This window comes from Aphelocoma coerulescens, chromosome 5 (assembly GCF_041296385.1).
Source record: "Aphelocoma coerulescens isolate FSJ_1873_10779 chromosome 5, UR_Acoe_1.0, whole genome shotgun sequence".
Taxonomy (NCBI): domain Eukaryota; kingdom Metazoa; phylum Chordata; class Aves; order Passeriformes; family Corvidae; genus Aphelocoma; species Aphelocoma coerulescens.
Window position 1 is genome coordinate 65,965,018 of NC_091019.1, and position 12,095 is coordinate 65,977,112.

The following is a 12,095-nucleotide window of genomic DNA, read 5'->3' on the forward strand; positions in this document are numbered from 1 at the left end:
CAAGCAGGCAGCACTTGAGACAGCAGAATGTCGTGGCCACTGGTGAGTGAAGTTTGGCAAGGGCTGAATAAGCTGGGGAGGGATGGGAGGGCTGCCACAGGAGCTGCAATTATGATTCAATTAAATGAAGACACGCTCCAACAAACAGCTCCTCTGCTGAATGGGGCTGTTGATCCAGGGCTGAAGATGAGACAGTGACATTGGGGAGAGGAGAGGATTTCACCATGGAAGTTGAAAATACTAATTTGGAGCCTGTGAGAGGGATATTGCTGCATGAATCTTCCCTTTCTCTTCCTCTGTGGTTAGGAGAAAGTGGCTGGAAAAGGACACTGAGCACAGATTCAAATGTCCAAGATTCCCCCATTTTTGACCATCTCACGTGGCTCAGTACCATGGACCCCCTGGGCTGGAACTGTTTGGCTTGCACTCTTGAAAACAAATAAAATACAAGTGCAGAGTGCATAACTGGTTCTGAAACCAGTTTTCTGTGTTATTTCTGGTCATTGGCTACAGAAAATGTCCTACCCAGAGTGTTTTTTCTCAGGTGTGGTGTTGGGTGTGCGGTGGGAAGCGTCACACACAGGGATTGCCACGGGTCTCACCTCGGGTTCCATTGTCCCACAGCAGCTGTTTGGGAAGAAAGTCAAGTCTTAATGGGAAAACCCAATGATTTTTTGTGTGTAATACTACAAAACTCTCCCAACTCCCCCAAAATAGTCCTACTAACAGTGCTGTCACATTAGTGGGGTGGGTGTGCACGGTCACTACAGCAACTCAAGGGGATATTAAAAAAAAGCCCCAGAGGATGAGTATTTGTGTTTTGTTTTGAACACAGATTCCATGTGATGTTCTGCAGTGTTAGTATTCAGCTGCTAAAATATTCTGGAAGAGCTGTGCTCAGTGGGATGCTGTCACTCATCCTCTGTCAGGCTGTGGGACAGCTGAAGAGGTGACCAAAAGGCTGCTGCCAAACTCTTCTTTCTCAAGAAATACACTCTGTAAATGACATTGAGCAAAATAAAATTTGGCTGGGGTTCACCTCATTCAAAGATATCCTTGTTCTGATCCCATTCTTGTGTGGGTCACGTTGGAGCTTTGCAATCCTTCTGCCAAAATCCTGTTGTTTTAGTTTCCATTCTATAGGGAACATGATTTTCAGGTTTGAGTCTCATTGAATAAAATCAGGATCAATATTAATTAAGGGCAAAAGCTCTGTCTTCCTCTTGGAGAAAGTCTTACAGCAAATGTCCTGGGAATTTGGGATCTACTTCTGTCATGTGGAAGTGGACCACGTTGTTGAGGGAGATGTGGACACCAGCATGGAGTCTTTCAGCCTTTAGAGTCAAATGAATTCTTAGGAGATTTCCTTACATATCAAATGGATCAAGGCCAGAAGAATTAAAGACAATAAGACATCTAACAAATTTTATCTTCCTTAAAACTGAAATATCAGGTTTCAGAAGAGATCATCAAAATTCTTTATATATATGTCATCTTTATGTGATAAATGTGTATAAATGATGATTTCCTTTGTCAATAATAGCTCATGAGGTACTGAACAGGTCTGGATTGCTTGGCCCCCTGGCCTCTGGCTGCTTTTAGCTAATTTTAAATTGAGACTTGAAATACTGAGGAAATTTCAAGGGATGAGGAGGAGGCAGATATTTTGCTGTTGGGCTTGGCAAATGTAAATAACATGAGTAGAAGAACTGTAATTTCTTAGCCTGTAGTTCCCCCTCTGCAGTGCAGAAGTATATGAATAAGACAGACTGATAGATCATTAATTAATTTTTCACATCAGGGACTTATATTTTTGTCAAATACCATTTCTAGTCAAATTTCAGGTTTGATTCACAAAACCAGTGACGTTGATGTGGTGCCTTCCTGTCTGTGACTTCCTTGATAACTGCACAGTTCTTTTTAAAAACAACCAGAACGATTCAAGCTGCAGTCACTCGTGGGAAATGAGGATTTATTTAACTAACACATCCCAAAGTGATCTGAGGAATCCTGATCTGACAGTTTCCATATCTAGGTGTGTACACGGAGAACCAGTTTTTAGCCCTCGCCTTCTTGCATTTTTAATGAGAGCAGTAATTCATTATTGATCGAGTGTTCAGCTGACAGGTGGGAAAGGGGAAGGTGGAGCTGTGTGTACCTGTGCAAAGCTGCTGCAACCCAAGAGGAGGGAACAAAAGCCTCCAGGGTGACATTTGTGGGTGGGTGACGTCTCTAGGGAAGCATTTTGGGTGATTTGCTGGGTGCTCGCAATGCCAATGTCTAGACTGGAGATCTAAAACCATTCCTTATCTGTGAACATCCACACAAGGCTTTTGAGGGTCAGGGAATACTTGGGATTTTGCCTTTGATTCTGGCAATGACAGGAGTTAATGATCACGTGTGGTCTGGGTGTCATCAACTCAGGAATGTGTCTGGTGGAAGATTAAAGCTGTGGGACCAGAAAACACAGTGGCTCAGACAACTTGATGTGTTTAGGTCATAAATATCAACCCAGTGGGAGCTTTTCTGTTCCAGCAGGCAAAGTCTGATGATTGAAACCCAAAATAGTCCATGTCCAAGCTATAGATTTCTATATAAGAGCTTTATGGTGATACTGGAAAGCAGCAGGACACGATTTAGTTGGGATTGTGTCGTGTGTGAGAGCTGAGAGCCAGGAATCGCAGTGATCCCCAGCCTGAACCTTCAGATCCCAGCCAAGCAGACCTTTGGCAGACTCCATCCATTCCTTCAGGCTTCAGCATGACAGTGGCAGTTACTGCTTGTATGGAAAAGGAATATTTGTAAGGAATACGATCCTTTTAGTACTCCAGAAGTGAAGCTGATATTCTGGAAACGGTGCAGGCGACTTTATCTGCACAGCTGAGCTGCTCGTGGATAAAAGTGTGGATAGTGGAGCATCCCTGGCTTCACTGAGGCAGAGTGTGTGTCCCTGCTGGGAACATCCCTGTTTCCCATCACTCATGTAACAGGACCAGAGCAGTCCCAATCCTTCATCCCACTGGGATCCTGCCTGCTCCTTCTGGGTGTTGAAGGACACCAAGGATTTTGCTGTGGTCTAAGAACACCTCGGTAGGAAGGAGCTTTCAGAAGTGGTGAATGTTTCCTTTGTGGTTTGCAGATGACGCTGAGTGATTTGGTCTGCAGATGTTTGAGTCCTTTGTAGGGTTGTTCAGGTTCTGTTTGAGATCAAGTTGAGTCATATTTGTGTCCTTGGCCTGTGTTTTGACACCCATCTCATGTCTTAGCACTGCAGGACTTTGAAGGGCTGATCATTGGGTTTGGTTTGGTTTGGTTTTTTTCCTGGCTGGAAAGCCTTTCCCTATTTGGAAGCTTGATAAGTTTTGAGGGGATAATCCTTCAGGTTCTTCATTTCTCTATTTCTAAGACAACTTCTTGCCCATGCACAAGAGAAGAATGTTCTGTAGTGACTCCCTTCACAGGGCCAAATTTCCTCTACATCCTTAAGTCCAAACTGATTTAGCTTAACCCAGTTTTCCCTCCATTTTCTGTGATCCACCTCTTCACCAGATTTCAGCTGTTCAGAAGATTCTGCAGGTTTGTTAGGCTAAAAATGAAACAATTGGGTTTGGATTCCTGTAACTCCTGGATGCTCAACAAAAGGGGAATGCCACAGTGCCTAATTAAATCAGGCTGTATGTTCAAAATAACAGTTTAGCTCTGGTGATGGTGTCTGAGTGGTTTAGATCATTAAAAAGTGTTAATGGAATCCCCTCTTAAAACTTGCTGTATCTGAGGTTCCTGCAATGTTTTTTTCCAGCACTGAATTCTCAGTGTGAAGTTTGGAGCATATCCAGAGAGGACAGAGTTCTGAAAAGGCTTAATTGGAGCTGCTGCTTCTTCTTCCTGAGGATTGTGGGGACCAAGGTCTGCTGGAAGGAGTTTGTTTCCAGAGTGAAGTTGTTGCAGGGAGCTGTGACTCATCCCTGGTGCATCTGCAGTGCCTCCTTGCCCCTCTCAGTTCCACTTTCGGGGCACGCTTGAGGTTTGGCACTGTGGGATGGGTGAGCCCCTGATGCATCCTTGGGTGGCAGAAACTTCCCTTAAAAATGGTGTTTGAGAGGTGTGAACTCTCATTTCTAGGTTTAGGTTGGACCTCAAGAGGAATTTCTTCCTGGAAAGGGTGATCAGGCATTGGCAGGGGCTGCCCAGGGATGTGGTGGAGTCCCCATCCCTGGAGGTGTCCAAGGAAAAACTGGATGTGGCTCTCAGTGCTCTGGGCTGGGTGACAAGGTGGTGACAGTCACAGGCTGGATGACCCTGGAGGGCTTTTCCACCCTCAGCAATTCTGCAATTTGCTGGTTGATGTTTTAGTCTGGAAAAGAACTGCCAGGAACACTTCACAATTCCAGCCAGGCTGGTGCTGTGCTAATTCCAAACCCAGATTATCCTCACCCACGTTGGTCTCAGCTTTGCATTGTATTTATATCAGACAACATTGTATTTTTGCACAATCTTTAAGACTGTGAGGTGCCTTTGAATTATAATTAAATGTATTTTAACTCTCTTGTTTCAGGCTAGAAATCTTCATACAGGAGAACTGGCTGCTGTAAAAATAATCAAGTTAGAGCCTGGTAAGTTTTACATTCTTTCCTGTATTTTTGAATCGCATTTTCATTTTTTCCATGTGTTTATTTTCACCCACTGTGAAGTTCTAGACAAAAGAAGTGTTTGGGGTTGGTTTTTTTTGTAATTTCAGTGGTTAGATGACAGGAAGCCCCGCAGGATGTACCACTGCTTTTGGCTGTGTCCTGCTCACTATTTCCTTGTTTGTTCTTATCTGCCTGATCAATTGCTGCATGAAGAGATGTTGCAATCCTGTTGTTAGTACAAAGAGAAGGTTAGGGACAGATGGTAAATTGGGAGCTCTGAGACAGTGAGGAGCTGGTGGGCTGTGGGAGTTGAAAGGGGGAAGGGATCAGGCAGCGATGCTGATTCCCACCAAAGGTGCACTGGGAAAACCAGAGCCCTGTGCTTTTGAATGTGTCATCTTTTCTCTAACCTGTGCTGAGGGAGGAGGGTGGCTCCTACTGTCGCTTCCCCATGGTGTTTCTGCCACTCCTTCTAAAAACAGGGGACACAGGAGATCTCCCTTGCTGCCCAGGAGATTTGCTGAGCTGAAGTTTAATCTGAGTCCTCACAGAGAGTTGAAATCTGAAATTGTGTCCTGAGTGGAAATCATAAAATCCTGGAATGGTTTATGCTGGAAGGGTCACAGAATCCCAGAATGATTTGAGTTGGAAGAGAACTTAAAGACCATCCAGGGCTGAAGGGCCTGAGGGGAGGGTTAATTTTTATTCCTGGTTGGTTCTGGGCAGAAAAAGAGATGGGTTTGAAGGCTAAAGGTAGAAAAAACATGGGGAGACTTGGGGGAGAAGTGAAAACCACTGCCTTTGAGTGACTGTGACTGCTCACCTGCCCTTGGCAGAGCAGGGCTGGGTTTATTGCAGTGATAAGGTTAATTAGGCAGTGGGAACACAGTGGAAATCCCTCGAACCCTGTGTGAAACTCTGTGGCCAGAATTTGGGGCAGTGGGGCTGTGGAGAGCAAACCAGTTTTCCCAGCAGGGCTCTGATGGGGCAGAGCGATGCTTTAGTGACAGAAAAAGGACAGTAATAACCCACTGCTACCTCAGTGAGAAGCTTCCTCCAGCATTGTGCCACTGCAACTGACCCAGGTGAAGTATATCTGGTTTTATTCTGAATTTGGAGAATTGTTTTGAAAGCTGAAGTGAAGCAGAGGCTGAATCCTTTGTCGATAGAACTGAGGGAGGAGCACGATCCCTCCTTTCCTTGGTGCTGCTTAAGCACTACAGTGATAAATGCAAGCCTCTGGCCCAAAGTCTGAGAACCCCATCTTAATTAGCACTGATGACCATGTCTTGTGTTTAATTATATTGGTCTGATCACCACAGGGAAGTGGTTTCTTCTCATTTTGTTGGTTTGGTTTGTTTTTTTTAAATCTGTCTTCTTTTAAATGTTGTCAACCTGATCTCCATCCATAGCATGTACACCCACAGCCTCTTGGCAGGGATCTTGTTGGGTGTTTTGTTTTGAAGGAGCATTATTTACTTGTTTATTCCTTTTTAGCTCTAATGTTCAAAATATTCCAGATTTTAAAAGAAATAAACAACTGACTGCTACACACTTCAATTTTCTGACTAATTTTAAGGGCTTTGAGTAGTTTTTTAGGACTGTACTTGCAGTGCACTACTAATTCCTGGACCAGGTCAGGAGCTGTTGGAATTACCTGTGGTGTTTTCCTGGGAAGGGCAGCCCCCTCCAAACACCAGCACAAGCTGCTGTCACACTGTAGGGCACAGCTGGAAAAAAAATGATAATAAATTCTCTAAATTAGTCACCAGAGAAATAGGCTTGTGAGTTATATACAGCATCTTCTGGAGAGGAGGAGGAGGAGGAGGAGGAGATGTCTCATCCATGGGAATTAATCAGCAGATGGAAAAATAAGAGCTCCAAACTCAACACTTGATTAATACATAGACAGGGGAATTGGGAACAGAAGACAAAAGACTCTTGAAGCAGAAAGTGCTCCAGAGGAGGTGAGGAATGTGTTGAATGAAAGCTGAAGGACCTGCAGACAGTAAAATGGCAGGATTTGAGGAGATTCAGGATATTGTTGGCATAGCAGGGGTAAGTCCTGGTTTGTTCCTGTTCCTCCCTCATCTCCTGCAGGTAGTGAGCAAGTAGGCAAAAAGACTCCAGCTTAAAACAGATCCCAGCATGGATCTGTATTTATTTCATCAGCTCTTACCTTTGTCTCTTCTTCAGGCAAAGGAAACAAACTCAGCTTCGAAGGGTGCTGCCACTAATTTATTTGAATTTGGGGCAGTTCTCTAGGGCTGCTCCCACAGTCACTTGAGCTGTGCTGCTGGAGTCAAAATAGTGTTCTTCCCTTTTTTTTTTTGGCATAGACTTTGGAGAGCATTAGGCAAAAGTATTATGGCACACTAATGACATTTCCCAGCATTCCCTGAGTACAAATGCTTCAAATAATTTGGGAGCCAATTCTATTTCTGAAACTAATCCAACTGTACTCAGCAGCATAGCAGCCAAAGCTGTCTGAAACTCTAAAGCCTCTTCCTTCTATGGGTTTAGCAGATGAATCGAGAGGGGACTCGATACAAAGAGGGAACTATTTGCCAGTGGAGTTTTCAGCCACAGAACTTTCTCCCTGGGAGAATATCATAAAAAATATTTTTAAATATGCCAGTGTCTGTTTTAAATACTGCTGGTCATGATAAATAATGCCCTCTGTCGTGCTCAGAACCTTCTGCAAGGTTACAAGAAGAATCTCACTGCTGGGTTGGTTTTTTTTTTTTTTTTTGGTCCAATGATTGCATTTTCCATTTGAGATCCCAGAAATAGCCAGTTACCTATTTCAAGTTGGATCTGAAACTGGACATGGAGCTGTAGGAGGCAGAGTCATCCAGAGGTGTGTGGTGTTGTGCTCAGTGCATTCCAAGCCAGCTCTGGTTCATGAGGTGTGTGTTGAATCCCATGGTTCTGCTCAGGAAGGTGATTTTCCACACAGGAGCACGGCCACGGGGCTGAGTCAGGGTCAGATGGGGGTCTGGGCCCTCTGGACCACGAGAGCAGCACAGCAGAGCTGCACTGTCAGTGCAGGGCCCTTGGGGACTGAGGCAAGGCAGCCTTGTTTTCCTTATAATAAATTCCCCAAAGATGACATGAGCTATGGAGAAGAACCAGCCTGAGGCTGATTTAAACTAAGCCCAAGGCTGATTCAAGCTAAGCCCACTGGGCTCGAACTCTTGTTGGCAGCACCTGGGGTTGAAGAAATATGAAAATAACTTCTCATTACCACACACACACACACCTTCCCTGCCTTGTGCTGTGCAGCCTGATTGGGTTTGGGATCGTGTCTGAGGCCGAATGCCTGAGGTTCCGAGTGTTCCAGAGCCATTAAAGCCTGGACATGGCCTGTGTGTTCCATTCCGTGTCCCACGTGGTGCTGCCACAGCCTCAAAGCTGCTCAAACCCACTTTGGAGCAGCCACAGAGCAAAGCAGAGGCAGCGTGGACTTCAGAGCCAGAGTGCCCAGCATTTTAATTGTATTTAACTTGTTGAAATGGGGTCAGATTTTACTTTGCATCCTTACAATGAATTTATAATCCACTGTTCTTCTTAAGAAGTGTGTGGGTCCAGAGCAGGATCCAGGTAGTGCAAGTTTTCACTTAAAACAGGGTTTCTGGGATGGGGAGGGTCAACAGAAGGGGTTGTGGTGAGAGAAGGAAGTGCTACAAGTAGGGAAGAAGCTGGAAGGTCACACATTTTAGTTGGAAAGTAATGCAGAGTGTGACACTTGGGGTGAATTCGGAGAAAAATAGCAATAGTGAAGAGGGAGAGTGGAGATGAAAGACTGAGATGTACAACAGTGAGTAGGCAAGGCAAGGAGAGAGGGAAAAAAACTGCTAAGAGAGAGGAATCCCAGAATCCCAGAATGGTTTGGGCTGGAAGAGACTTCAAAAGTCACCTTGTTCCACCCCCCTGCCATGGGCAGGGACACTTCCCACTGTCCCAGGTTGCTCCAAGCCCTGTCCAGCCTGGCTTTGGACACTCCAGGGATCCAGGGGCAGCCACAGCTTCTCTGGGCACTATCAATTAACATGTTGACATGGCTGCTCATAAATAGGACCCCCCAAGCAGGGCAGAAGAGAAAATCCACAGGGAGATTGTTCTGGTGTTGGACCACACGCTCCAGGCTCTGGTGTGCTCCCTGCTGTGGAGCTCGTGGCAGCACATCACCATCGGGGATTATTTTGTATCAGCAGAGAGATAATGAGGACCATTGGTGGTTAGCAGTTGGCAGCTCCATGCCCAGCAGGAAAATCTGCTGGTGGAAACATCACTGGTTCCAAAATAGCTGTTTCCTGCTTGGAATCAAGCTTCTGAGTTTCAAGTTTGGGGAATTTAAATTCTTTCTGTCAGACTGCAGGTTTCCATGAGTCTTGTGAAAAGCAGTCTGGATAAACCAGCATATAAAAGAGTTATATACAAGATATGGATGAAACAGGATGACAGATCATTTTGGGAAAGCCATCCCTTTCATCAGCACAGCCTGAACCTTCCTGAGGTTCAGGAGAGTGGTTTGGAGTGAGTGATTGGGATCTGTTGAGCACAGAGATGTTGGGAAGTCAGCACAGACCTCACCTGTGTGAGCGGTTGGGAGAGCTGGGGGTGCTCACCTGGAGAGGAGAAGGTTCCAGGGAGAGCTCAGAGCCCCTTGCAGGACCTAAAGGGGCTCCAGGAGAGCTGGAGAGGAGCTGTGGCTGTTGCTTGGCTGTGGAGTTTGTGGACTGGGGCAAATCGTTGTCATTCCCATAGGGATTCCTCTCCTTGTTTGGGAACTCAGGGTATTGAAATAAGAAATGTTTGAGGAATGGTCCCCACAGAGGCTGCGATGGTGTGATCCTGCTCTTTGTCCTTCAGTGTCCCTTACAAGTGTCCCTCCAATCCTCTTGTTAAATGTCATCTCGCTTTTAAATGACAAATGTTAACTACAGTGTTAAAAATCCCAAATCTTCGTTATATTATTAAAAATCCCAGGTCAGGCTGCCTGGAGAGGTTTGGGAGTCTCATATCCATGTCCATCAGCGTGGTGGGGCCTGTGAGGGAGTGGACAGGAGTGCAGCAAGGGTGGCTGCACCCTGAAGGTCTGACCTCTTCAAATGTGCCTCTGTCCCACCCTCTGGTGACACTGGGATGACTCTGAGTGCCATCACTACTCTCCTGCTGGCCTCCTGTCCCTCCCTCTGCTCCCACACAGCACCAGCCCCGTGATGCAGCTCTGAAGTGATGCAGAATGAACCAATTTAAAACAAAAATGAGGAATTTCTCCCCCAGGAATCACCTTTTGGACAGCAAAAGGATTCACCACTTTTCCCAGGGATAGTTGTGACAAGTGACCTGGGGTCTTCTTGCAGGATGGGACCACTCAAAGCAGTGGAGCACAGGAAAATATGTGCAGGAATAAATTTGACTAAAAACCATCAGGATCAGGAATGCCCAAAGATCCAACAGTGCTGTGTGATAGGCACTAGAGCCATCAGAGCCTTCCCAGGCTGTAGGATCCAGGATGCACGTGCTCTCCAGCTAGGAAAACGTGGCAGGATCTCTGTACGTTCCAGCTCTGCACAGAGTTACAGAATCATGGAATGGTTTGGGTTGGAAGGGACATTAAAGATCATCTTGTTCCACCCCCTGCCATGGGCAGGGACACCTTCCACTGCCCCAGGCTGCTCCAAGCCCCAATGTCCAACCTGGCCTTGGACACTTCCAGGGATCCAGCGGCAGCCACAGCTGCTCTGGCAATTCCAGCCCAGCCCCTTCCCACCCTCACAGCCAGGAATTCCTTCCCAATCTCCCATCCATCCCTGCCCTCTGGCAGTGGGAAGCCATTCCCTGTGTCCTGTCCTTCCATCCCTTGTCCCCAGTCCCTCTCCAGCTCTCCTGGAGCCCCTTTAGGCCCTGCAAGGGGCTCTGAGCTCTCCCTGGATCCTTCTCCTCTCCAGGTGAACACCCCCAGCTCTCCCACAGGTGAGATCTGCAGGTAGAATAATTCACAGCTGTCCACGTGTCACCAGTTTTCTCCACCATCTCCCATTTAAATACAGATTTATCATGAATTTACCAGCCCTTATCTTGCTTCACTTCTGGCATGGGCTCAGATCCCACCCCTCATGACAGGGCTGTGGGTTCCAGCGGCCGCCATCCGAGGAGAATATTCCATTGTGGAATATTCCCACGTGTCCTGCCTGTCGCTCTCTGCAGAAGTAAAATTCCCTGCCAGAGGAGGCTGCAGTGACTCAGTCCCTGCTCGTGGGCCTTGCAGCCTTCCCTGATGGATGTTCCCTCCTGGCGTGCCACACATCCCAAAACTGCGAACATGTGAGCAGGCAAAAACGAATTTTCCCAATTCCCTGTTATTCACCATCCAATCCTTGCTGGCTGAAACAGATCTCTTTGTATGGATATTTTGTCACCTTTGGTCTAATTCTTTTTATCTTGCTGTCTCCCTCTCAGTGAAGTATTTTCTACAAATTCTGTCTGGGTTTTTTTCCCTGCTATCCAAGGATCTTTAATTTTTGCCCTATTCCAGTGTCTCTTGCCAAGATTAATACTCCAGCTGCCTGGAAACTCTGAATTCGTTTGTTTTGTATTCATTCTTGTCATCTTTGAGCAGCTATACATCTCCTCTCCTATCTCTGTGTCTCATCTTTCTGAATAATTTCCTACATATTTTAGCCAAACTTTGCTCATGGATAACTTCTCTTCTTTCCATCTGTTTGCTACTTCTCTATCAGCTCCCTGTCTTCTTTCTTCTTTCTCTTCCAAATCCTTTCCCCCCCCACCTTTCTCTATAAGTAACCCCCATTTCTTGCATGAATTCTTCATTTATTAATAGGAAATCACAAGATCATCTTTGCTGTCTCCCTCTTCTACAGGCAGGATCATTCCAAGTCATTCCTGGTGGGTTTTTGTTGAGTGTTTCCTTCATTTTTTTTTTTTCATTTGTTGGAGATTTCACAGATTCCCATCCCTTCACGTTCAGCACTGCGATATTACTCCAGTAGGAGAACCTTTTCATCTGTCCAGGGAATGTAGGTTAAGGCAATCTAAACCCATTGCTAATTATGCTGTTATAAAACTGGGAATGGATTATCCCTTCTCCCCACTTCCCTGCTATCTTTTATGTGCCTGAAGGTTGTTATCTTTTCACTGCCAGTCCTTTGCTAGCCTGAATCTCTGCATTTCCTTCAATGTCCCCCCATTAGTCATGGTTCCTAGAACTGCCTTGGCTGGTGCCCCACACTCAGAAGCACAATCCCTGTGCTATCCAGGGGCAGTTCCAGCTGCTGCCTGCAAGGTTTTGCTGTTTTGGGGATGCTTCTCAACCATGATTTTCACATGGGTCAGGATTCAGCTGTGCTGAAAGGCTGCAGCTGACGTTTCAAGGATTCTTTGATTTGAAGAGGCCACGGGGATTTGGCATTGGATCTTCTGAACTCATGGTGGTGG

At 46.0% G+C, this 12,095-nt stretch overlaps 1 protein-coding gene across 3 annotated transcripts in view; it reads left to right on the forward strand.

The window, feature by feature from the left end:
* The window catches only part of MAP4K5 (mitogen-activated protein kinase kinase kinase kinase 5), a 55,204-nt gene that overhangs the window by 14,613 nt on the left and 28,496 nt on the right, over positions 1–12,095 (forward strand). For all 3 annotated transcript variants that reach the window (XM_069018674.1, XM_069018673.1, XM_069018675.1), the window contains one exon: positions 4,556–4,613. In XM_069018674.1, the coding sequence (XP_068874775.1) occupies positions 4,556–4,613 (58 nt within the window). The remainder of the gene's footprint in view (positions 1–4,555; positions 4,614–12,095) is intronic.